Raw genomic sequence first — 27,553 nt, 5'->3', positions numbered from 1 at the left:
CATATCCCCGCCTGTGACTTCTGTCGTGAAGCCAGCTTTCATACCACTGAACCTGGAACCCAGCTGTTCAGTGGAAGCTTCCAGCACGTGGCTCCATGGGACCGCCTTCACAGAGGCAGAGTCCTTAACTTTGCCAGCCCATAACTCATCTTTCAAGCTAAACGTATAACATGTCTGCAAGAACGTACTGGTTTGTAATGGGTTGCTGTGTGACTGAGCAAGTTTCTTAACTTCTCTGGGCCTTAGTTTCCTCACTGTTAAATGGGGCAAAAGCAGGGAGATGGCCCAGCTACAGCACTTGTCACCCCATACCTGGTCCTGGCAGGTGAGCGCTCAGTGCATGTGCATGTTGTTTCCAGCTCAGTTACACACCACACCCCCTGCAGCCGCTTCTGTTCAGCCCGTCCCCTCCCTCTCCGAACAGGTCATAAAGAATTCCCCCGTGAAGACTTTCGCCAGTGCCACCTTCAGCTCCCTGCTGGACGTGTTTCTGTCCACAACCGTGTTTCTCATCCTCTCCGTCACCTGCTTCCTGAGGTACGGGGCCGCCGCCGTGCCTCCCCCACCCGCTGCCTTGGCGGTCCTCGGTGCGGCCCTGCTGCTGGAGGTGCTGTCTCTCGTGGTGTCCGTCAGGTAAAGCTGCAGGGGATGGGGCTCCAGCTTTAGCCTTTAGCTCCCTCTTCTGGCTCCACAGTTTGCGGCTGAGCAGTCTGACTGCAGCAAGAAGGAGAGTGGCCCTAAGCCAGCCATCCCTCCACACTGACTTCTGGTGATAAGCCCTCATTCCCTCCCCCCTCCCCCACTGCACAGCGTCCTCCCTCCCCAACGCTGGCCCTTGCACAGGTGGGGACCTGCTTTACTGTGGAGGACCAGTGCCCTCTGCAGCCCTGACTGCCACCAGCACGTCCCTGGATCTCCTAAAGCAGACACTTAAAAGGGGAGAGTGGGAAGATAGGAAATGACAACAGGAGGGAGAAAAGGAATGAAGTGTATAGGGAGCAAGTAACAGGCGCCGCTTCTGAGTCTCAGAGCCAAGTATGAAGCCTCAGGAGGGACCGTAGCATTAGGCAGTGGCTTCTTAGATCTGACACCAAATGTACTCCACCAAAGGAAAAAATAAATACGTTCAACTTCATCAAAATTGAAAACTCAGTGCTGCAAAGAACACCATTAAGAAAGTGAGAGAGGGCTGGCGGTTAGCTCAGCTGGTTAGAGCGCAGTATTGTAACATCAAGGTCATGAGTCTGGATCCCTGTACCAGCCAGCCACAAAAAAAAAAAAAAAAAAAAAAAAGCAAAAAAGAACCCATGGAATGGGAGGGAATATTTTCAGGTCACATCTGTGACAATGGTCTGATATCTAGACTGTGTAAAGAACTCATACAGCTCAATGATAGGAAGACGAGCCACTTTAAAAAGAATGAAGGTTTTGACTAGACCACGGGTGTTGTCAGGGCGGCTAGGCCCTCCAGACCAGCCCAGCATGAGGCTCACAGCTGCCCCAATGTTTCTGACCCGGTGCAGATGCACAGGGCATTCTGCTTATGTGCACACAGATCACCCTGTGTCATCTGCCTCCTGGGCACCATGACATCAGGTGCTCACACCACACCACCTTATCCAGCTCTGTCACTCAACAGGACAGCTGTTGGCCTAGCAGAGTTCCACTGGCAATTGCCCCCAAGAGCTGGGGGTAAAAGAGAAATTGGCAGAAGGACCCCGACCTTGAGTTTCTGCGACTCTTAAACCAACATCCGAGTGCAGAAGAAAATAGCTTCACATCTAGCCCTGAGGCTTCCAGATGCTAGTTCCCTTTGGAATAGACAGGCTGGAGTACCTGCCCCTCCCTCCCACACCCACTGTCCCGTCGCCCCTCAGCCCGTCACCGAGGCCTTTCTCTGGCCAAGCCCTCCTCCCTTGGTTGAGATGACACTAAGGTGTGTTCTCCACCATCTCCCAAACTCCCATCACCCACAGCCAGCAACCCTCTCTACAGCATGGCCCTTCCTGCCAGCCTCTCCTCCACATCAGACCCACCCACCCCCTGCGCTTCTAGGGACCCACTACCAAAGAAACTGCTCACACTCAATCCCTTGCCAGGGTCTGCTCTGTGGAGCCCAAAAGAGGCATCCATAAGCCCCTAGTTTGTTTGGGTTTTTTAACTCTTTTTTAAAAATCAGCTTTATTGTGATATAATTCACATATAATAAACTCACTCATTAAGTTTACAGTTCAGTAGTTTTTAGTAAATTTACAGAGTTGTACAAACACCACCACAATATAATTTTAGGGCATTTCTGTCACCTCAAAAAGAAACTCCATACCCATTTACAGTCACTCCCTTGACATCCACCCTCCCTCCCCCCACCGTGGAGGTCTCTGTCCACCAGAGGTCTACAGCCTCTCTCAGAGGCTTGCATGGTCTCTATACCTTTTTTTTTTTTAACCCTCTAATCATTGTTCCAGTGTTCCCTGTTCCTTCAGACCCAATTCCAAAGAACACGGGCTAACCCAGGTTTGGGGACTGCAGAGGGCTGGAGGATGGGCTGGGCTGGGCCCATCTGTGCTCACGCACCCTGCGCACACCTTGTTAGTGAGGCGACCCCTGTACTCCTGAATGGGCATTTGGTCTGATTTTGTTCCTTTTGCCAAAATCATCAAAGTGTGGAAGAGGTCGGGACCTTGAAAGGTTTCCTCTGGACCCACTGAAGGCCATAGTTAGGGCCCCAGATCAACAAGAGCCTGTGCTGCGGAATGTGTGGGAGCCCCAGGGAAGCCAGTTCTGCAGCTTCCTTGGTGACAGGCCTGGGGTCTCCCCCTGGTCTAGAAGGCTTCCCGCATTTTGACTCAGAGCATCATTCCTCCACTGAAGTCCCACACAAGTGTGAGAACAGCTGGTCTGGTCCTGGGAACTCTATGGTTCCGGGGACTGTTGTGAAGCACCCCTAATCCCCCTTCTCCTGGCTGGGAACTCGGTTCCCTCTGTCCTTCCTCACAGGGCCTGTGTATTCTGCCTTCAAGCATATTTGTGGTTATTCTCAGAAATATTACAAGGCCTCCATTACCCTTTAAATATCAGGAAGCCAGAGCTGTCCAGGACCTAAAAGGGTCAGACTGTGCCTGAGTCCATGTGGGAAGTGGCTGGAGAATTGGGACTTCCCCGTTGAGGCCAAGCTCAGCCAGCGGTCAGTGCCCTGCAGGTGTCAGGGCCCAGGGCTCGGACGCCTGGGTGTGTGCGGGAGGCTTTCATGCTGTTGGATCAGAATAGCGGTTCCTGCCCTCTCCAGAGGGCAGCCCCTGTCCCAGCCCCACCCTCCAGACTGCCCTCCTCAGCACACCCCTAGACCTCCACCCTCAAGACCTCCTGCCCCAGAGGCAGGTGGGAACAGTGAGCGCAGAGTGGTTGCCCCACGATAGACTTCATTTGGGGCCTGTTGATATTACCATTAGATGTGCTCCGTTAGACCAGCTGAGGCGGATGCTTGGCCTTCCACAAGCATGTTTTCTCAGAATACAACAAGCACCCTGAAAATGGGGTCCACTGAGCTGAGTGAGTCCAGTTTACTTACCTCCCACCAAGGGTGAGGGACTGGGGGGCTCTGCCTACCCCCACACCCACCCCAGAGGCCGCAGCGCTGGCTGGCGTCCCCAATCTTCCTGGCAGGCTGACCCACCCGGCCCCCGTTTGCTCCCGCTGATGGTCCTCCCTGTCACAGGATGGTGTTTTTCCTGGAGGACGTCATGGCCTGCACAAAGCACCTGCTGGAGTGGATTGCTGGCTGGCTCCCACGCCACTGCATCGGGGCCATCCTGGTGTCACTCCCTGCTCTCGCTGTCTACTCCCATGTCACCTCCGAATTTGAGACAAATATCCATGTGAGTACAGGCTCCGTGACTTTGTCTCCATGCTCTTCTGGACTCCCTGCTCTCCTTCTCTTGCTTTTTAAATAGGCACGATTACTTGGGATGGCAATTTAAATATAGGCCCTTAACAAGGTGGACACTCTGTACCCACCATGAGCCTGCCCATTTTTTTTTTTTGTTTGTTTTTTACGTGACCGGCACTCAGCCAGTGAGCGCACCGGCCATTCCTATACAGGATCCGAACCCGCGGCGGGAGAGTCGCCGCGCTCCCAGCGCAGCACTCTCCCGAGTGCCCCACGGGCTCGGCCTGAGCCTGCCCATTTTAAAAGACAACTTGGCTCAAGCTCTGTCGTGACTCATGTTGGGAGGATCTTCAGGGGGCACGAATCCTCCCACCTTCACTTGGTCTTCACCAAGTTTCAAATCACTTATTTCCATCATGCTTTACAAAGAAGCACCTGTCCCATGTTTCCAAACAACACGGGATAAGGTGCCTCTCCCCAGAACTGGCACAAGTAATTGACCTGCACCTGCATTGGCTGCTGCTGATCAGGGACAGAGCTTCTGCGTTCAGCTCTACAGAGTGAGCTAATGCCTTGTAACAGGTTATATTTTTGGTGCAACTGAGTGTACCACGAGCTACTGGGTGGGCCGGTTGCATTTGGTCCTTTAGCACCAACTTATATGTCATTGGGCACGTGGCAGGTGCCTGGGGAAAAGTTTCTCAAAGGTAACACTTCACGGGCAGTGGGTGTCAAATGCGGTGTCCTTTCCCCCAAAATATGTGCCATTTCCACACCCCTTGGAGAATAGCTCTAGTACCAGCATGACACTGTAACCTAAAGCACTGGGTAATGAACCCAAAGATGTGTGATCTGTCCTGGAAACTGCTGGCTAACCAGGAGTAACGATGACTGCAGATAAAGAAGGAATTTGGTGCAATTGGCAATATTTTTATAAGAAACGGAAGTGTAAGTGAGGGAGCATGTGCTTTAGGATGGGCAGGCTCAGGTAGAGCCCAGGGAGCCCCATAGGTTGGGGGGCTGGGAGGCTGGGGAAGTGGGGGAAGTGGTTGGGGGGGTGGGGCATGGGAGCCACTGCTGATGCCTGCACTTCTTGCAGTTCTCCATGTTCACGGGCTCGGCCGTGCTGGTGGCCATTGTGCACTACTGTAACTTCTGCCAGCTCAGCTCCTGGATGAGGTCCTCGCTCGCCACCGTTGTGGGGGCCGGGCCGCTGCTGCTGCTCTACATCTCCCTGTGCCCAGAAAGGTATGTGACCAGTGTTATGCATCTGGGACCCTCGACATAGGACCACACTGCCCGAGTCACTTAGGGCTGGGCTGTGCCAGTGCATTAGCACTGATGCCCTCCTCAGTGAGACATTTACCACACGAGCCAAAAGAACCTCCAACGCACACGATATCAGAAAGTTAATAAAAGTCTCTAAGAGTGGTATGCAAAGGAAAGAAAAAGAAAATCATTTAACCACATTCTTCATATTTGAATATAGACATCCTGGGGTGACTGTCCCCGGGAGACATAATGCAGGAGTCACATGCTGAACTTCTGATGAATGAATAAGACCCGAAGGCATTTACTACACGATGATCAAGAAGATGCAAGAACAGAGGTGCAGGTAGACCCGAAAGTGGAGAGGGAGCTGGCTGTAACCTTACTTGAAGTGGGGTCCATGGACCAAGACGGGTTACAGATTGTTAAAGTGGAGGAACAAGAGGTATACAGTGATTGTACAAGTGACCTGGTCCTTATTTATAAATGCTGTGTCAAGACAGTTATTCATATTAGGGCATGATTGACCAGCACTGGACATACATCTTCTGTTGTGAAAGCCTCCACATACCGAGGAGCGTGTTCAGTCTCTGGGATTCAGACTGGCCTTCATGCCCGTGTCCCTGATAAGTGCCGAGGAGCAGAGAGGGTGGTGTGGACAAAAAACAGGAGTCGGTAAGGCCGGCCCGTGGCTCACTCGGGAGAGTGCGGTGCTGATAACACGAAGGCCACGGGTTCGGATCCTATATAGGGATGGCCGGTTTGCTCACTGGCTGAGCGTGGTGCTGACAACACCAAGCCAAGGGTTGAGATCCCCTTACTGGTCATCTTTTAAAAAAAAAAAAAAAAAAAAAAAACAGGAGTCGGTAGTAGACCTCTGGGGACAGGATCCATTCTCACCATTGTGCTACAAAAATTAAAAATTAAAAATATAAAGGATGATAATGATAGGTGTTGTATTTAAAATATCCTATATTAGTGAAATCCAGTACAATCCTATCTTTCATGTGTTCTAATTGAATAATGTGTGGTTCTTAGTTTGTTCAGAAGAGTCTCCAATTGCCTGTTGCATATGTGCCACTGGCTTTGTGGCTTTTTTAACCTTTTTCAACTAAATATGTATTTTGGAAATATGTAATACCTTGGATAGCAGAGCCACACGGTGAGCAGTTTATTCAAATATTTTATGTCCTAAACCCATTAAGCTTTCATCTGTGTAACAAACGTCTAAATATTGGGCTTTTTCTATAACTACTTATAAAAATGTTTCACTATTATCGTGTATTGAAGAACCATCTATTTATAATTGCAGAAGGTTTAGGCAAGCAGGATATTTTAAAGTTACATGAGACATCTCTTCATTGTGCTTTGCAGGAAATATAACATTTGGGCTCCCTAAATTATTATGACAACTGGGGGGACCCCCAGTGTTTCCAAAATGCCCCATAGGAGTGGCATTGCTGTTGCTGAGGACCACTGCTTTAGTAATGCAGAAGCACAAAGTGATCCAGCTTATCACAATCTCAGCAGTCTCAAATGTAATAGTCATGGTGCAGCACAGGGTAGTAACAAAGCAGCGGTCAATTTTCTTAATAAAATAATAACAATATGAAAGATACCCAAATATCTGCAAGTTAAGATAACAAAGGAAATTTAAAGTAGAGCTGTCATTCAGTATTTGAAAGGAAACTTTGATGAATAGTTAGGTTACTTTAAGCAAAATGAAGCATAGTTTTACCTTTCCAAAGGTGGCATTATGGCCATTATAAAGCTCTTTACTGAGAGCATGGAATTCCACAATCTGCCTTTTAGCCTTTGAGATCCATCACGAATACCTACCTCAGCAGCCATTCACAGTGACATCTAGTCACGGCTGTGGGGCTTTTCCACATGGACCTAGAGAGCCAGAGTGGAGGGGGACAACTGCCGTGCCTGTGCCCACAGTTCGGAGAACAGATCTCAGTGGAGCTGGCGGTTGAAGCTCCCTTGTAAGATCCCTGAGCCCACCCACCCCTGTCATTGTGAAGCCTGACCAGGGTGGGGAAGATGTGTGGAGGGAAACAGAAACATAAACTGAACTTTGTGAAAGGGGAGGGGACTTGAGAGGACTGTCCCCAGCGCTGGGAGGATGTAGACGTGAAAGAAAGGTGGATTTCCACAATGTTGTAGTCATGTCTGAGAAAAGGAAAGTTGTTTAAACTCTCCTAAGATTGCTTTCTATAATGCCTTCTTTGCTTTTTAAAATATTTTTCTGCATTTTAATTTCAGTTCCATAGTGATTTCACCCCTCGATGCAGTACAGAATTTCAGGTAAGCTTTTAATATTGAGCCTGCATCTGAATAAATGAGAGTGACTATATTACTACTGCTTGTGTCTGAGGTTCCCAAAAACAGTTGTTATCTTGAATAAAATGAATGATATATGCATTCTTAAAAGAGAAACTGGAAAATATCTACTTATTGAAATATCAGATCATAGTTGTATCTCTTTGGGGAAATAAAATGATTATTATGACATATATTAGAGTTGGTGTAATTTTATGTAAGACTTTAGCATGTTACTAAAGGAAATCTCATAAATCAAAGAAAAAGTTATTTTATTCCCTGAAATAATTTGAAATAACTGACTAGAAGTTTGAAATAATAAATGTTAGACTCTTGCTTTACTATAAACATCAAAATAAATTCTAAATAAATTGAGGAGTCAATTGAGGAGTTTATATTAAACTCTATGAAATCTGGGAAAATAAAATTAAATAGTTTTCAAGTCTCTAAAACAAAGATAACTTTCCAGTCTTATAAATAATACATAGAACCACAAAGAAGAGACTACAAATTCGAAAGGAAGGGAAAGAAAATCAAAGCAGACCGAAAAATCTTTATGGAGCTATTATATAAAGAACTAATTAAGATCTGAATAAAAAAAAATACCAAAAACTTCACAGTAGAGGAAATGTGGGTAGAAGGTGAGTATGGGAGTGCAGTCAATACTGTGGCTACTGAAGTCATTGCACATTTAAATAACTACAAAATTTCTTTTGGTATTTTCTTTTAATTGATAAATAATAATTTCTTTTGGTATTCTAAATTGGACTTTCAAAAAGTTGTAACGTGAATACCCAGAGCAGGCAGTGGTGTGGTACATTCATAAGTTGGTGGCTAATTTTTTTTAGTTACCAAGCATTTAAAATATGTTTATTTAATCCTCACAATAACCTGACACATTAGGTGACTTTGTCCCCATTTTCAGATGAGGAAACTGAAGCTCAGAGAAGTTCAGGAACCTGCCTGCAGGCATACAGCTAGTGACTGGCAGTGTTTAAACCCCAGCCTCCCTCACTCCCAGGCCAGGCCCTTTCTGCCATGCCTCATCACTGCTCAGAATGCTACAATCATTTTGGAAAGTAATTTGACAGTCTATAAAAAACAATCATAAAAATGTTCATAGCTTTAACCTAATAATTCCATTTTTGCTTATGTGCCGAGGAAATAATTCAGCATACAGTAAAGGCTGCATGCCTAAAAATATTGATCACAATGATTGATAATGTTGAAAATTTATCAGTTGTCAGTAATAAAGAAATGAATTAAATTATGATACATACACTCAAATACTGTAACTTAAAATACAGCAAGTATAGAAAATATTTATGATTTTCACTTTTTATTTGTTATGTGAAATTGTGTATGTACTATAGCTACAGCTAGGTATTTTATTATGTATATTAAAAAATTGGTCTTGCTCCTGCCTTTCCTTGCCATGTGACACTGTGTGGCTGTAGGGTAACTACCAAGTAGAAGGCCCCCACCAGATGTGTTCTCTAGACTTTGGACTTCCCAGCCTCCAAACTAATAAAAAATAAAAATAAAAAATAAATTTTATTTCTTTATAAGTAAAGAAATAAAATAAAAAACTATCAGCCTTGGGCTGGCTGGTTAGCTCAGTTGGTTGGAGTATAGCCTTATAACACCAAGGTCATGGGTTTGGATCCCCATACCAGCCAGCTGCAACAAACAAACAAACAAATTGTAAGAGGTGTTATACTTGTGATATAATAATGAATGATGATTACAACTATAATATTTAAAATCAAAACACCTAACATCTTTTTTTAAGTTAACTTTTATTAATGCGTAACATATGCACAGAAAAGTTCACAAGTGAACATACCATTTAACTACCTCCACACCAAGAAATAGAACATTACAGTACCCCAGAAGCCTCCCTCATGTCCGTTCCTGGTGACCCCCCATCCACATCCCTAGACATAAATTTTAAATGGCACTGAAATACACCAAAATGTTAACAAATGCCATATTTAGCTTGGATAGGACTGTGAGTGATCTTTCTTTTCTATTTTTCTCTATTTTTAGATCCCTCTTCTCCATGATAATAGATTATGCTATATTTTACTCTTCCATTATGACTTAATGTCCAACTATTAAGTCACAAACTGACACTTGCATTTAGTCATATAAAATTCCTCTTTTTGAAACGGACCTTTGCTATTTGAATTTAGGAACAGGATCAACACCTTTGCTCCTTCTGTATTAGAATAACAAATACAAGTTACAGAGTGGAAGTAATTCCCTCACCTGCTTGTTACAGGTATCTTCTTGCAGGGCAGCCCCCTTGGGCACTGCATGTAAGTGCTGTGTACAAATCTTTCTTCCTTTTAAGCACAGGTGAAAAGCAAAATGTTGTAGTCTGTTTCCCTTTTCCTTCTCAGCCTAGCCCACGTTTTGCCATCCCCTCCCCCACCCAGAGGGGACTGTCCTGTGCCCGTCTTTGGAGTCTGGCCACCCTGCTGGCTTTGGCTACAGCACAAATGTGCTGTGATAGCCATAGAAAGAGACAAGAGCAACAGACCAGTTCAGGAAACCCAGGTACTGTCACCCGTTCCTACCATGGAGATCTAAAATACCTCGTTATAACATTAAGACGATGTTAAACCTTGGTGACATGTACTCATAAAGAGGTCTGCTCCTTGGTGCCACCACTCTGGAGAAAGCAAAAGTCACCTCCTAACCCAATGATATGGGCTCACAAAAGAGAAAACTTACCTTCTCCTTGTCCAGATTCTCTTCCTATTCTACTTGAAAGCCAACAAGAGGACTGATGTGGCTGGACATAAATAAGTGTTAGTCATCTAAAATAAATAGTTACTTTGCTTAGTTCTTGAGATTCACAGTATGCACTGTCATTTGTTTCAATGACAGCACGATAAGTAAGGGAAGCATGGGGTGTCTCACCATAGAGGAACTTTTTGGTTCCTGGCTCATGGGACCTGTGTTGGGATCCCCAAGACCACTTCAGCTGGATTTACAGGACTCGGTGCACCATTGTAGTCATGGCTGTCATAGCAGCAGAAGGACACAAAGCAAAGTCAACAAAAGGAAAAGGTACCTGAGGTGAAGGCTGGAGGAAACCAGACACCAGCTTCGAAGATTTCTTTTTCAGTGGAGTCACACAGGGCACACCTGATCCCTCCAGCCATGAGCTGTGACAGCACGTGTGAAGTGTTGTCCACCATGGAAGCTCAGTAGAGACTCCTTGCCCAGGCTTGCTTTTTGTTTTTTGTGGGGTTTTTTGGCAGCTGGCTGGTATGGGGATCTGAACCCTTGACCTTGGCATTACCAACACCACGCTCTAACCAAGTGAGCTAACCGGCCATCCATCCAGGGTTTTCATTAGGGGCTGGTAATGTAGGCAGCCTCTGCCTGGCATGTGCCAGAATTCCAGGCTTCCAGAAGGAAAGCAAGCATTCAGCAGAAGCTTCATTGTTTGTACAATCAGTCTAGGAACCCTGAGCTGCAGCTCATCTTCACGGTTTACATCTGCGGGGATTGATACCCAGAAGAAGTCGTGGCTTGCCAAGGGCCCCAGAACTCCTCAGGGGTCCAACCAGGACAGAGCCAAGTGTTCTATCCCTAGGCCAGGGCTCTTGTGACTACTGCACTGAGGGTCATGATGGTCACATTGGTCACGTTCATAATTTTTTAATATCTGTAAGTCGCAGTTAACAGTAGAACGTGTCAAACACTTTGATTACAGAACTGAGCTTTTAAACTGAGGACCCATCCATTTGATATATGGTATAATTACATTTCTATAGGGACCAAGTCCATTATTACATAAAATCCAGTAACCCACTCTGTGCACTTCAGAAATGCATCAGGGTACAAAATGTTTATGAACAGAATAATCACAGTGCTGTGCAAATATAGGAAAAGACTAGAAGGAAATTCAACAAATGTTAACAGTGATTGCCTCAGGAGGATAGGACAATGCCGAATCATTTTTTTCTTTCTACTTTTTCCCTTATTTCCCTAATTTTCTATAAGTATGTAGTATTTTTAAATGGGAAAAACTTGTATTTAAAACACAATTTAAAAGAGATCGTGCTAGTTACTGCTCATCTTCAGTTTTCTGACCACAGTGTCTCCCGTCAGGACCATCAAGGTGGAGACGAGCCCTACCCAAAGTATCGAAGGGAACGGAAATTGGTTTGGCCTCTTAGAAGGGCCATTTGGAAATTTCTAATGACATTCTAAATATGTGATACAGTCATGTGTCACTTAATGACAGGGATACGTTCTGAGAAATGCATTGTTAGCGATTTCATGGTGATGTGAACATCACAGAGTGCACTTACACATACCCGGATGGTGTAGCCTGTATGGTATAGCCTGTTGTTCTGACCACAGTCATGTATGCGGTCCCCTGTTGACCAAAATGTCATTATGTGGTGCGTGACTGTACTTAAAATGACAATTCCATGTGCATAAAGATAGGGGTGGAGAAATATTCAATGCAACATTGTAGTAGTAAAAGATGGACATGCTCAGTGTCTGTCAGGAGGAATCTGGTTAAATTATAGTATGTCCATATATTAGAATACAATGCAACTAGAAGAAATTATAGCATTGGTTACCTTAAAGGAAAGGTACTTATTTCTCATTGTTTATACTGTTTGAGTACAGTGTGTGTACAGGTTGAGTATGCTTAATCTGAAAATCCAAAATCTAAAATGCTCCAAAATCTGAAACTTTTTGAGTGCTAACATGACACTCAAAGCAAATGTTCGTTGAAGCATTTCAGAATTTGGATTTTCAGATTAGGGATGCTGTACTGGTGAGTATAATGCAAATATTCCAAAATCCGAAAAAATTCAAAATCTGAAACACTTCTAGTCACAAGCGTTTCGGAGGTGGGTACTCAACCTGTATTACTCTTAAAAGTGCACATTGTATATATATTTTTAAAACAACATTGTCTTAAACAACTTTAGTGAAACAGAACTAATGCAGAGTGGGAGGAAACAGTATTTTATCAAAACTTTATACGAGTAGAGAACTTATTTTATTTTACATTTTTTGAGCAGCTGGCCGGTACAGGGATCTGAACCCTCGACCTTGGTGATATAACACCGTGTTCTAACGAACTGAGCTAATCAGTCAGCCCACAGAGTAGCGAACTTATAAAAGTTCTTTGTAAAATTATAAGTCTAAGTCTGTTGGATTAGAAATTTGAGAAGCAAATATATCAGAGAATGTTAAATTTCTTGGGTCTGATAATATTGTGATTACCTAGGGAAATGTCCTCATTCTTAGGAGTTATGTAGTGAAATGTTAGGACTGAAGCATCATGGTGTCAGCAAATTACTTTCAAAATATTCTACAGAAAGTGTGTGTGTGTGTGTGTGTGTGTGTGTGTGTGTGTGTGTGTGTGTGTGTGTGTGTCTGCTGAGAGAGAAAAAGCAAGCAGCAAAATATTAACAATTGTTGAATCTGGGGATAGGCTTATGAGTGTTTGTTTTACTGGTCTTTTAACTTTTCTATAAGGTTAATATTTTTCAAAATAAAACGGGGAAAAAATGTTTGAAAGAAGCTAAAGACTTCTGGGAGGGGGGAAGCAATTACAAAGCACATGTTAGGGCCAAGCCCGTGGCGCACTTGGGAGAGTGTGGCGCTGGGAGCGCGACGACACTCCCGCCGCGGGTTCGGATCCTATATAGGAATGGCCGGTGCACTCACTGGCTGAGCACCGGTCACGAAAAAGACAAAAATAAATAAATAAATAAATAAATAAAAACAAAGCACATGTTAAAGAAATCCATTACAAAAGTCAGTCTTTATCTCTCCATCTCTTCTGCCTGCCAAATAAACAGAAACAGGCTGCTTAAGTTGTTGAAGGTTTAGACTCCACAGAACTGTGGGTTGCCTGCTGGCTAGCCAGGCTGTTTAGAACTTGGGAGTGCTGAGTAGTAACCTTGTCCTTAAAAGATACACTGAGGCGGCGTGTCCTTTCTCATCTTTTTGCTCTCCAGCTCCCAGCGGAGTCCTTGCAATAGCTCACTGCCGCAGGACAGCAGGAGGCTGGCCAGCCTCATTGGCCAGGAGGTGATCCTCGTCTTCTTCCTCCTGCTTTTGCTGGTCTGGTTCCTGAACCGGGAGTTCGAGGTCAGCTACCGCCTCCACTACCATGGCGACGTGGAGGCAGATCTCCACCGCACCAAGATCCAGAGCATGCGGGACCAAGCCGACTGGCTGCTGCGGAACATCATCCCCTACCACGTGGCCGAGCAGCTGAAGGTGTCCCAGACCTACTCCAAGAACCACGACAGCGGAGGAGTGATCTTTGCCAGCATTGTCAACTTCAGCGAGTTCTACGAGGAGAACTATGAAGGGGGCAAGGAGTGCTACCGGGTCCTCAACGAACTGATTGGGGACTTTGATGAGCTCCTGAGCAAGCCGGACTACAGCAGCATTGAGAAGATCAAGACCATTGGGGCCACGTACATGGCGGCATCAGGGCTGAACACCACCCAGTGCCAGGATGGCAGCCACCCACAGGAGCACCTGCAGATCCTGTTCGAGTTCGCCAAGGAGATGATGCGCGTGGTGGATGACTTCAACAACAACATGCTGTGGTTCAACTTCAAGCTCAGAATCGGCTTCAACCATGGGCCACTCACAGCCGGCGTCATCGGCACCACCAAGCTGCTATATGACATCTGGGGGGACACCGTCAACATCGCCAGCAGGATGGACACCACTGGCGTCGAGTGCCGCATCCAGGTGAGTGAAGAGAGCTACCGCGTCCTGAGCAAGATGGGCTACGACTTTGACTACCGAGGGACAGTGAACGTCAAGGGCAAAGGTCAGATGAAGACCTACCTTTACCCCAAGTGCACAGACAATGGGGTCGTGCCGCAGCACCAGCTGTCCATCTCCCCAGACATCCGCGTGCAGGTGGATGGCAGCATCGGCCGGTCTCCCACAGACGAGATTGCCAACCTGGTGCCTTCTGTCCAGTATTCGGACAAGACATCTCTGGTCTCTGATAACAACATGCAGGCCAAGGACGCCCACCCATCCTCAAAGAGAGCCTGGAAAGAGCCCGGCAAAGCCGAAGAAAGGTGTCGAATTGGCAAAGCCATAGAGAAAAATGACTGTGAAGAGCTGGGAATGGAAGAAGCTGACGAACTCACCAAGCTCAGCGTTTGAGAGCGGGAAGCAGCGGCCCAGGCCGCCCTGGTGCTCTGCGCGCCCATCAGGCTTTCTCAGGTGCCGCAGTTTCTGTCCCTGGACGTGGTGTTATGTGGTCATTTCAGCCCCAACTTCTGTGTTATCACAGTCATTCAGGTTCATTTCCACCTGTTTCTTCTTTCCTTTGCTCCCTTCTTGGGGTGATCAGTCCCGCCACATTGAGGAGAGCAAGTGCCTTCAGGGCTTGGCCTTGGCCTTGGCCTCAAGTCTAGGGACTGAGGCCGCTGGTGGAAGTCATGGCTTTGCAGATTGTCTGAATTTTAAAACAAAAGCTATGGTTAAGATGTCATTTTTATTGCTTTTTCTCACAGGACACTTTTTTTTTTTTGGCCAATACAATGTTTTTGAATTTATTTTTTCTGCATACATCATAGTGTTTCCCAGTTCCCTGACCTCTCTCTGTAAGCACAGACACGCACGCACACTTGCATTTATCGACCTGACATCAAGTGCCAGTAATTCACCCAGAGGGGACATGCCAGCAGCGCGTGGGAAGAGCGCTCTGCCCCGCAGGCCCTGGCTCACCCGCATGGTCCCAAGCAGTCCAGCCCTCAGAGGCTGGCAGGGACTGTGCCCCTGACAGTGAGTGGTATCAGGGGCTCCTTCATGTGCAGGCCCAGATCGCAAATGCCCCCTGCGCACAAAGCTTGGGAACCCAGCCTCAGGTCTCTCGAAGCCGTTTTTCACCCTGACCCTCTGCCTAGGAGTTCTTCCATGCTGGAGCGAAGGTGTTTGTCTTGGAAGCTGACCCGTCTGAGGGGGAAATGCCAAATAAACGTCTGAGGGTCGCATTTATTTATTTATTTATTTATCATGAGATGTGTGCATTTCAGGGAGGGGGTGCTGGGTTATTCTAGTGGAGGGAAATAGGCTATGGGGGGTGGTTTCCAGAATGATGACAAGATGTCCCTCAGTGTTTCGGCCACCTGGGGCCACTCCCCCCATAAGGGCCCTGAGCAGGATCTGGAGCCATGTCCAGTGCACTTTGGAGGTCGGGGAAGCTCTCCAGCTGCTCCTGCCTGCGGGGATCTGGATGGAATTCCGGCCATGCACCAAGCAGGTCTGGGCAGGCATTGCCAGTGCTGTCTCGGCTTCCACAAATTCCAGAAGTTTCTCCATCCTTCCCACTCTCGGACTGCAGAAGGCCTATTTGTGGCGGGATTGAATCTTGTCAGCTAATTCCAGCCTCTTGAGGCGGAATCCTTACACTGTATTTAGAGACAGAATCATATGCATGTGAATGAGGTATGGAGCTGGGGGAGATGTAGGAAACCTAAGGAAAAGTGCTCTGTCCTCGTGGTCACTAATCCTGTTTGTGATGATGTTTTCCCGCATCGAGTCTGAAGTTCACGTCAAATTGAGCTCAGGCGAAAGTTGCCCGGTCACAGCCACAGTCATTTTCTCAGGCGACGATCGGCGAGGCAGGCTTCTTGTCTGTTGAAGGTCTTCACTGCATGCCCCACACGTCTTCCTTCCACTGGTAAATCTCACTGTGTAATGTTCCCATCCCCATTAAGTCCCTTGTCACTTCTCCCCAAAGACGTGCAGAGCCTGCGTTTTGGCGCAAGAAATATCCATTCTGATCAGCCACCTGTCCAGGGGACGCGCCTGGGATGGCTACCCATGTGCAGCTGGTCTCGGGGTGGGGGCAAGAACATTCTCAGTAGCTGTAAGATTGTACTTCAGGTGTTACTGTCAGTTTGTCAGTCTTCCAATACCTAAGAAAGGCTGGTTGTGCCAATACCTCTTGCTTCTAAAGAATGTATTCTTATAAAATACCGCAGATTTTTTTTCCTTAAAAAACACTACCTGATGCTTTCCTTGCACTTAGGGGGTGTGGACATGTTAGGGTTTCTTTCCCATCAGTATTAAGGTGTGCATCCAAGCGTCCTCCTGTCCTCTGCCCTCTGCCTGCAGGCTGTGTAGCTCCGAGGGGCTGGGTGGTTGTGATGTCTTTGCTGTCTCGCTCCAGATGTGCTCCATGAAGTTCATCTCGCACACACTTCTTCCCTACCAGAAGCTCTCCTTCCCCTACAACAGAGGTGTGTTCGTTCCTCACCCTGGGAGCCCACAGAGCTGCACACCCAAGGGAGAAGTCCTTCACCTCGGGGGGTTGGGCTATTGCTGGGCAGACAGGAGCCTATGAGGAAGGGAGCTCACCCAGAGTGTGAAACCATCTTTAAAAACATCCTGAGCCTTCCTAGATAACCAATCCAGATGTCCTATCTGGACCACGAGGCCCCTGGGGCCCTTCCCAGCCCCTGCCTTGAAGCGCACCTCAATGCAGAACCACTGTGCGGCCCAACCTGTTGGCGCTGAATAAATGCTTGCTGGGGACAGATAGGTTTCTAAGCAGCAGGCTCGAGAGCCATCAGTGGGAGGGACGCGTTCCTCAGGGTGGCAGCACCTCCTAGGAACTTAGGGCAGGAAGCAATACTTCAGAATTGAATGTGTGTAAATAGTTGCTTCGAGTTGCATCTGCTATTTTCTTATCTCCAGCTCAGATCAAATTATATATATATATATGATAAACAAGCACATGTAATTCTATCTAGTGCAGACCAGTGTAGCGTGTCGGCTTTGAAACCCTTCAATAGCTCGAGAGTCCCACAGATGGTGACACATCTGCACCCGACTGTCACCACCAACATCCCTCCTGAGGACGACACCTGCACATTTGTACCTGACACACAGAGCCAAAGGCCACGTGCTTCCCGCCACCAAGGCCATAATCATTTGTAGTTTTCAAAGACACGTATGCATTTGAATTTCTAGATTTTGGAGGTAAGCATTTGTTGATTGGTTGTTTTGAAAATCATATCATGCCGAGCACCTGGAATTAAATGAGCAAGAACCAGCTATTTGCATTTTCCATCTTTCCGTCGTCCTGCTCTTTCTAAATTGTTATTTCTAATAATTTCAAAATGCATTCACTGAAGAAATGGACATTAAAATATTCTAAAAATCTCTTTGATGCCTGGTATTTCCTCACTGAAAAGATTTAGGACAGTTCTTCCTGTGCTCCTACTGATTCCCACAATTTGTGGCTGAAATAGGAAGTTCACTTTTCCTTCACATCATGACTTTGAAACCAGGGTGACTAAAAGAACCCCGTTTGTATGTGTGTGTTTTTTTTTTAATTGACATATTTTCTACAGTTAACTTTGGTTAAGAAGTATTTATTTTTACATGGAATTAAAAAAAAAATAAAAAGGTTGCAGGACAAATTTTGCTTGTGACAATTTCCGTTTTATCAGGCCTTCTAAATAGATTTTCCTGCAACATCTTAAGAGAAGGTAAGAAAATGAAATAGGTTTTCCGAAAAGATATGCCCAAGCAGTCTCTCCCTGCCAGAGTGACTGTGGATACCTGTATCATGATGGTCCCTGATGTCTGGGGAAGTCAGGTCGCACAGACCCATCTCAGAATCTGTTCAAAGTCACAGAGCCTCTGTGTTCCCAGAAGAATGCACAAGTCATTTTGTCCATATCTTAGGGGTTCACTGCACCTCAAACCTGAGGCCAGAGTGTGGGTCTTCTCAGGTTTAAAGCCTCTTCCCCTGAAGGGTGTTTCCTGGTGAGTCAGGGGTTTCTTTTTTTTTTTTTTTTTTTTTTTTTTTAAAGATGACCGGTAAGGGGATCTTAACCCTTGACTTGGTGTTGTCAGCACCACGCTCAGCCAGTGAGCGAACCGGCCATCCGTATATGGGATCCGAACCCGAGGCCTTGGTGTTCTTAGCACCGCACTCTCCCGAGTGAGCCACGGGCCGGCCCGAGTCAGGGGTTTCTGAGCAACTTCAGGGCACAGGGATTCTCTTGTAGGCTCTGGGAAAGGAGATGAGGACAAGGCTCTGGTCCCTTCCATCACCTTGTGGGGTCCATTTTCTAGGTGATTCTCTGTGGAACCCAATGCCAGCAGGGTCACTGCTTGCTGACGAGGGTCTCCTCCTGAGACTGTGTCATGGGCGTCCCAGGAACTTTCCGAGGTTAGGGAAGAGCAGGCTTCGCTGCATTGAAGTTCCCATAAGAACGCAGGTCTTTCTATTAGAAAGGGCACCCAGGGCCTTAGAGGATTTCTCAAGCAGTCAAGAAAAGCAGCCTCTAATTTTTTTCAGTAAACCCCAGAACTTGTCATTTGTGGTTTTTCTTTCATCTAAAACCTTTTTCACACATGGTTGCTTTTCCCTGCTGGGGGAATCTGTCATTGAGGCCACCTGGAATAGATCCCAAGTGCCAGGAAAAGAAAGCTAACTGGTGACAGAGCCAAGTGAGAGGAAGTGCTTAAGAAAAGGTACGTACTTGCACACTATATACGTGTACATTTAAAATCTTTCCAAGTATCTATTTTTATACAGTTCCTTTGTAAATAAATAAATAACATGACTCCGAAGAGTTGTTACCAAGTATTAGAGTAATTTAAGCTTGGGGAGTTCTGATATTCCTGCTAGGCCTGAAAGTCCAAGGGAGATGAGAATCAAACAAACCAAGTGTCTGCTGGGGTCTCATCCAGCAGCAGCAGTGATTCTTAACCTTTTCTTTTTGGCTCACAAAGTCTTTGATAATTTGATGAAAGTTGTGGCTCCTTTCTCCAGAAAAGCTGCACGTAAAAATCAACCCTCTTAATGTTGCATGTGATTTCAGGAGTTCATGAATCCAAGTAAAGTACCCCTGATCCACAATCACCAGAGGAATGATGACTCTCTGTAGAGGAGGTTTCCAACAGTTTCCCTTGGAAACTCAATTCAACGTGTTAATGCAGTTCATTTACATATGCATTTGTAATCAAAATTATATTTTGGAATTTTATGTCTGAGTTACCTAAACATATTTCAAGAGCCACTCAAAGAGCTTTTTGTTTTAACTTTTCAAAGAACTTTTTAATGAATAAATACAATGTTGGTCAAATCATTTCCAAGAGATAAGTAACATTCAGCCAGTATTTATTGAGTGCCTACTATGTGCCAAATAATGTCAAATATTTCCTTTAGGTTGTTAAATTTTCTGCGATACTTGAGAATGTTTTAGGAACAGCTGTGATCAGAAACTGCTTTTCATGAGGGCTTTACCACTTTTAATTCCACTAGTAAAGTGAAGAGAATTTCAAAATATCTGGAGTCACATGGTGACATCCTTCTCCTGATTGACATTTTTAAACAGTGGCTCCTTAGTGTCATCTGTTACCCATTAGAGATTATTTTCTTGTCCATGGTTTTATGGAGTGCTCAATCTCTGAAGAAAGAGCAACAGACAAGAAATGTTCACAGAAAACAACTGCGCAGATGTTGTGTTGGTCCCTCAATGAAAAAGGAGCCCATTCCACATGGTACCCATAAGATCATACATTTCATTTTTGAAACAACCCTCTCCTGACAGTGATTGGGGTCTTGGCATTAGGGTCTCAGAGCTGGGCAGAACAAAGGCTTTGCATTGATTTGGCTGGTGAGAGCCTTTCGGGAATAATGTAAAACCCAGAAAGGGGTTTCCCTCTCCTCTTTGAGAAAAGAGCTGATGGTTGGAAGACCAGATGTCCCTGCCAATCCCATCTCAGCTCTGTGCAGTAAGGAGGCAGCCCCGCCTGTAGCAGTCTTCCCAATGAGTTGCTCTGTCTGTATCTTCCTCTGACTTCTTTATCTTCTCATCAAACAAAATTCTTGCTCTCCAGGTTGAGAGGGAGATGAATGGGATGAGAAAGGAGGGATTGTTTGGACTTGTCCATGTGGTTCTGGGAAAAAGAAAGCAGAATCAGGAAGGATGTTGGGTGCTCAAAGAGGGGATCAAATAGACCCCCACGCTCTGGGGGCACTCACAGGAGCATAGATGTTCTTGTGTCCAAAACAAAGCTGAACAGTTCACCACACCCTTCCTTCTTAGGACACCGTCGCACTCTCCACAGCTCCCCAGCCTTTTATGTCTCCTCCAGAACTGGCCAATGGGACTCTGGATCTCGAGCCAGTCCACTCTAGCTCTGATTCTCTGTGTCTCAAGGGCACACTTGCCTTCACTGAGCCCCAGCATGTGTCCTGTTCTCCAACTCTCCCTAGGGCCCCCACCGCCATTCCTCCATCATCCTCGACCTCCCACACCACCTCACTCCCTAACTTGAGGAATATGGACAAACCTACAGCAACACAATGATCAGACACTTAACTGACTTAAAGCAAGTGACTTTGTAGCCAGTAAATTCAGTTCTCACTTAGGCAGATACGCCTCTGCCCATAAGGTAGTCTCCTCTTATGTGAAAATTTTCTGCCAGGGAACTCAGAACACCTTGAACCTCATCTGGCCTCATGATGCCCCGTTGTAGCCAGGTGGCATACACATTGGAAGGCTCAGGTCAGAGCAGCTGACGGCTCGACCCGCTTCAGCCCATTGCTGGCCACGATCTCCAGCTACACAGTCCTTCTCCCGTAGCAATAGCCAGAAAAGGGATCCCACCACCGGGTCCAAATGATTTCATTTCTTTCCTCCCTCTTTCTTTCAAGGACAGAACAAAGGATCCAGGTGGTAGAGAGGACCTTGTACATTTAAATAGCAAGACCAGACAGTAGTTTAGCAAGTGACCAACAAGGACAAATCCATCTCCCCTCTCCCTTGTTCTCTCTTTCTGTGAGACTGATGGCCTAAATGATGTGTGGAAGATGTAAGTTATTACCTAGTTTACAAATAGAATGGAGAAGTTTTTTAATTATTTAATTGATTCTCTGAATACCCCAAACTTGGTGTCCATATGAAAACCAAATTATCCAAACCATCACAGAAGACGGGCAAAGTCTGCCACACGCCAGTCCCATCAAAAGATCAGTGTAAAACACGGGTTATGTTGATGGCTTGTACTCCCTGCTAACTTAACAGAACTGGAATGTGTACCTTTAACACAAAATTGGGGTTTTTTTCGTAACTAACGATTACACAATAAATTATTGTGTATAATGTTAGGCAGTTCTTACAAAGCTCTTATCATATATCTGTACATCTCCAGTATTTCAGAGGCTTATTACAGAGAAAGAGCAGAAATATTACTTGGCCATTTTAATTGAATTATCATAGAGCATAATTTGAAGTTTTCATGACATTTTGGAAATCTTGGGTAAAAAAATCTGACTCTGCTGACTAATTACAAAGGACTGGGGAAGCTAGCAGTTTACATTTGAGAAGTGAGTCTTACAACATGGTGGGTCTTGAGTTGGTGGGACTTTTCTGTGGTAATTTTGATGTACCAAAATGATATTTATTCTTCCCCAAGAGTAAAGACTTCTGGATGGCATCACAGATATTTTCAGAATGTTTATTTGTCCCAGAAGAATGCAGCTGAGCATTGTCCCTGCTCTCCTGTTTGCATCATTATTGCATGATGAGTTGTACTTTTCAAAAATTTTAGTCAAGGACTTCCATAGACTTCTATAGACCTGAATCTATCACGACAGCTGGAGAGTGTTTGGGTTTTGTTTTTAAAATTGAAGAATGTCATTTATATGTACTTTCAAGACACTAATTAAAACTGAAGAAGATAAGGTGCAGCTATTTTTTTAAATGAAAGGGATTTGAAGCAATTATCCAGATAATTTAAAAAGCATCCTTTTTCTTAAATTATTTCAAACGAGACGAATTTATTGGATGAATCACATGGATAGTGACCCAAGTCTTCAATTCACTTTTCTCATATAGCCAATGCCAGGGTCACTTTCTGTCCTTTTCAGTTCTCGTTCCCAAATTCCCTCATTTCCTTATTAACCTGTCCCTTTTGTTGGCAGAATTGCAGCAGCTCAGGCCTGCATGCTTTGAGAGAAAACCTAGTGTGTTGTAGTGAACAAGCATGTGGTAAGACAAGTGTACATGTCACACGTGGCCTCTACCTTGGGATAGTTACCGCAACTCCAGAAGAGTTGCCTGTGCTCCCAACCGGCAGCTTCTGTCACTGCAAACACAGGACCTGCCACCCGTGTCCCTAGCACTAGTACCCGGGGGTGACTTCTAGGGAAAGCGTTCTACGGTGCGCAGAGACAGTCTGGCAGCGAGGAGGCGTCTCTTCTGCTAGTTCCTCTGAAGTGCGAGAAAGCAGCCTCCCGGCACCACACACAGGGCCACCCCTCCGCTGTCCTTTTGGCTTCTTGGTGAACTTCATGTTCTATTTGTGACACTTTCCTGGTCTGGACCTCATGCACTGGCCCAGCTGGAAACACTCAAAGCCCCTCGCCATAAGCTGCCACCAGGCTCTGGGCAAGCCTGTGACACCCACTGCTCTTCAGAAAATCATCTGCCAGTCCCTTCTGGTTTAGCCCCAGGAAGTTGCAAGCTGGACCTGATCCTGGCTCAGGAAGAGGAACTTCATCCTCCACTCCTGGGCTGGCCCCAGCAGTGGCCGGCCAGACTCTCAGGCCAGCATGGGACCCAAACACCAATGGTGTGTGTCCGGGGGGCCCCAAAGTTGTCCTTGGAACTGGGGGAGGGCAGGGACAGAGCAGAGGGCCGGGCCGGGAATGCCCGGAAGCATGGACATCAACGAAGTGCAGTTCACCAGCGTCCAGCGACAACCCCCTGCCCGCCAGTGCTGCATCTCCAGGCGTGTAACAAGCCATCGGACGGGTGTGCCCAGCGGGCTCCGCATGCATCCTCCCCACGCTTCAGCATTAAACCGAATAAATAACAACACACGCTGAGCACCAAGTGAAAAAAACCAAAGCCTTAACGTCCTCTTTGAAATGGCGTGTCAATTTCATGATTTGTAAACATTGTAGGATTTAGCCAACCCTGTTATTAACATCAAATTCCACTTTCTCAATCCATGCAGCTATCCTCACACCAAAAACAACTCGGCGAGGCACACAAGTTGTGATGTAGTGCATAGCGCAGCGACATCAGTCGGTCTAGTTTTGTCCCGACGGGCTGCAATTGCATGATGTTTCCACTGTTGGTGTCCTCTCCCTGTGAAAGGGGTGACAGTTGTTCCGACAGCCTTTTGTGGATGGTTGTATGTGATGTCCTAAAACTGGCATATTTCACACACGCTGACTGAGAGTCCTACCTATGGCCGTTGTCTTGCTTGTAATGAAATAAATCACAGAAGATTGTAAAGAATCTTTCCGTTCCTAAAGCATGGATAGTTTTCTTCTTTAATCATCATATTTCGTAGAAATTGCTAGTTTTTCTTTCTTTCATCCCTTCCAAACTTCTTCTCATCAATACTTTCCCATCTTCTCTTTTCCAGAAGACAAAAACACTGCTGAGAGGGAAACTCAAAGTTTCATTTCGGTTAAAGGGCAGAGAGTTCAGGAGCCTAATTGTAAATCCAAAAAAATTAACTGCTTTTGCTCTGTCAACAACCAAAACCAGGAAGAACTGTATCTGCGAAATATTAAGCTATATCTGTACATAGATAAAAGTACATTCATGTTTAATTCATTGCTACAGGCTTTGTAATCTATTGTATATTCAAATGTTTTACTGTATCAGAGAAAATTTCACACTATAGATCAAGAAAAGTTGGGAAAATCATTCAAAATACAGTATAATTAACTCAGATTTTTTTGTTTGTTTATTCTGGGGTTGGCCCAATTTCAATGTGCATGATAGAACTTATTGATCAGAAAATTAATTTATCTGCAAGGCTCCTGAGGCCTCTTTTGTTTGTTTTTTGTTTTTTTCTTGGTGGCTGGCTGGTATGGGGATTTGAACCCTTGGCCTTAGTCTGAGGGCTCTTTTGAACACAACACCAGTTCACAGAGATTACCCATCCATGTACGCACGGTGCAACCGAAGTGGGGCGCAGGCTGGCCGTTGCAATTTTGCATTTTAATCCAGCCAGCCAAAGCGCCAGGGCTCGGGGAGGCCACTGCTGCCAGGTAGCCTGTCCTTGGCCCCGACGCTGGCATTTCCAGGAAGAATGTGCTGCAGCCCTTCATCCAGCCTGCCTTCCTCAGCTCCCTTCGCTCGAATAGGTTGTCTGGAACACACAATGTGGCTATGAGCTTCTAGGGCCTTGACTGCTGCTCTTGGGTTGGGAGGTCCAGTAGCCCTTTTCCAAACAGGAACCTGTGCAGAGAGACAAATACAGAAAAAGAGCAAAGACTCTCCTCCCTGTGGTGGTCTCTCTCCCTGGCTCCAAAATGGAAGGGGAAGCCTCCTAGATTAAGAAACATGTACGAGACACACTGTTAATGTTTCTGGTTCCAGCTTTCTCTGTGACTGCTGGATTTTGTTCAACACTGAGCTCACAGACAGGAGTGAACCAAACCTTGTTTTCTTTGGACTGCTTTGAGCAAAAATAGAAGAAAAGAGCTCATTTTTTCCAGTGATTTTTTGTTTTTCGTCAATAGTACAAATCCAAAGTAAGTATGTATTCACTGGCCCAATTTCCCAATCTTTTAACTTAGAAGTGTGACTGCCAGTTTCCTGGGTCTTAAGAACATGCTGAAAACGAGCAGCCAGGTTTAGGCACCCAGGACTCATAGAAACTTCTTTCCATGTGTGGTTGGATCATTTCCAGAAGTTCTGTTACACATATAGCTCTTAACTCTGAGTTTGACTTTTTTAGCTGTTGTTGGGTAAACAGGTATGTGGAGCTGATTAGCAAACATGATACACAGAGAAACTGTGTTCTCCCTGGGAGGATACTGGACAGTTTTGGGTTTTGTTATAGTGTTTTTTAATTCAGCTCCACTATTTAGAAAGAGAAAATTCTCCCAACTATTTAGAAAGAGAAAATTCTTTGCATTGTGCAGGGAAGAACAACAGTTAGATGTGCATATTTTTTGTTTGTTCTTTGGTTTTTTTGGCAGCTGGCTGGTTCCGGGATCCGAACCCCCTGACCTTGGTGTTGCCAGCACCGTCCTCCCTCAAGTGAGCAATCAGCCAGCCAGATGTGCATATTAACAAATACCTTAATGGCTTCATTTTTTTGGTCCACGCAGGAAAATTATTCAAGCTCTTTTATCAAGCTTGTGCAAAAATAAGAAAGTATCTCTTGCCCTGATTCCACCTCACCTGGCTCAGACTCTGGCACTGCCCAGGCTGCCCTACCACTGCCTCCACTGCTGGGGCCTGGACAGCCTGGCTAGGAGGGACCCCCCCCGCATTACTTCCCCCTACTCGCAGGCCCCTCCACAGCTGCCACAGGCAGGTGAGGGGCCATTAAGAAGATCCCAGGACCCACAGTGCCCCGCTCAGGACATGGACACTATGTAGGTGGCAGGAACAGGGGGACAGGATGTTACCTCCTCCCCAATAAAGCCATTTCATCCTTTCCAGTTTGGGAGGAAGTGAGGCCTGCTCTTCTTGCATATACCCCCCCCCCCCTCCTGAGCCAGGCACTGAAGCAGGGACACCGGCTCCCTCCACCGAGCCCCTGTGCATGACCTGGAGGATGTGACCTTCAGAACTATTTGCACGTACCTTCTGCAAAAAGGGTCCCTTGAGGACTGCATGCTGGAGGGCAGTGTGCGCCACAGGGAGGTGCCTGTGGAGTAGGGGGTTCCTGTACCCCTTTTGTCCCCAGAGGGACTAGACTCAGGTTAGTTTGGGGGTGGGGGCCCCTGTACTTTGCCACAGGCGTGGGGAGAGTTCTCTCCCCATCCCTCTGTCTCCTAACTTGGGTCGTACTTTCTAAGAAGGTGATTCCCCCACCCTTCCCCCCATCCCCAGAACAGAACATGCTGATCACTTGCAATATTTCTTACTGTGCTGAGAAGCCACAATGTCCAGGGTTAAAGCTGTTTCACGCAAACACACACACACACACACACACACACACACACACACACACACACACACACACACACACACACACACACACACACACGAAAATTTCTCTTTAATAGTGTCATGCCCTGGAAGGAACCACTTTTCAGCCAGGTGACTCTCCTGAGATTGAAATAGCCATCCAGGGGACCCCCTCAGACCTTCTTCCCATGTGGCTGGGTGTTTCTTGTCCATTACCATCTGGAGAGAAGCTCCAGTTGAACAGCCGAGATACCAATGCTATAGCATTCTTTCAAAAAATAAAGTATCTTGTATAACAAACTCTTATCACCAAAGAGGTCTATGAGCAAACGCTAAACCTTAGGGATATCATTCTCAATTATTTTTAAGGGTTTTTCAGTTTTGATTTACCAATTATTTTTCTGGAAGACTTTTTTTTTTTCAATTAAATAAGTCACTTTTGTACTATTGTACAAAAATAGTATTCATTTTAGTTTCGTGGCTTTCAAAAGTTTATAGGAACATAAAATTTGATGCCAATGAAATTCATTCATTATCTCGTGAATTGAGGGCCCATCTGTCCTGCATATGTTTCCAGTGGTGGCTTACACGGCCTTGCCATGTATTGGACATATGCATATTTACTGTGCACACAGATAAACACACATGCATCAAGACACAAGATGGGTCATAAAGTAAGGCCGATCTGACTTGGACTAAAATCCCCAAGGAGATCCCAGTGTCACCCCAAAAAGTGCACACACAAGGGTACTTCAAAAATTTGTGGGAAAATAAAAGCAAATAAAAATATTTCCATGAACTTTTTGAAGTTCCCCCACATACTGGTTTGCTCTCGGGAATAGACTTAGAAAACAGTCCTTCCAGCTCAACCAATGTCATTGGTTTCTGTCTGCTTACCACCTTTCATTTGCAATAAACCTGACAAAAACTTCCAGCATGAAAATAGGAGTGTTCGTATTTGAGGGAAATCTTGGCAGACAGCCACAGACTGTCTAATTCTGCTCTTGTCTTTCTGCCAATAACTCCTTGGCCTCTGCACACTCCACACAGGCAGAGCCTGAGGATGGATTCTAGTTGCGTCCATTGCACACAGGCCCACAAACACCCTCGGCGAGGTAGAGCGGGCGACGCG

The 27,553-nt window shown here is 45.8% G+C and overlaps 1 protein-coding gene across 3 annotated transcripts in view; it reads left to right on the top strand.

Moving 5' to 3' along the window:
• Nucleotides 1-17,676, top strand: part of ADCY9 (adenylate cyclase 9) — a 125,862-nt gene extending 108,186 nt beyond the window's left edge. For all 3 annotated transcript variants that reach the window (XM_063098753.1, XM_063098754.1, XM_063098752.1), the window contains exons 7-11: nt 425-633; nt 3,716-3,875; nt 4,986-5,134; nt 7,424-7,465; nt 13,486-17,676. In XM_063098753.1, the coding sequence (XP_062954823.1) occupies nt 425-633; nt 3,716-3,875; nt 4,986-5,134; nt 7,424-7,465; nt 13,486-14,665 (1,740 nt within the window). In that variant the 3' untranslated portion in view covers nt 14,666-17,676. The remainder of the gene's footprint in view (nt 1-424; nt 634-3,715; nt 3,876-4,985; nt 5,135-7,423; nt 7,466-13,485) is intronic.
• Nucleotides 17,677-27,553: the final 9,877 nt, after the last annotated feature.

Source organism: Cynocephalus volans, chromosome 6 (genome assembly GCF_027409185.1).
Source record: "Cynocephalus volans isolate mCynVol1 chromosome 6, mCynVol1.pri, whole genome shotgun sequence".
In the NCBI taxonomy this organism is placed as follows: domain Eukaryota; kingdom Metazoa; phylum Chordata; class Mammalia; order Dermoptera; family Cynocephalidae; genus Cynocephalus; species Cynocephalus volans.
The sequence above is the reverse complement of the archived record's forward strand: the minus strand, read 5'-3'. Positions and strand labels throughout refer to the sequence as shown.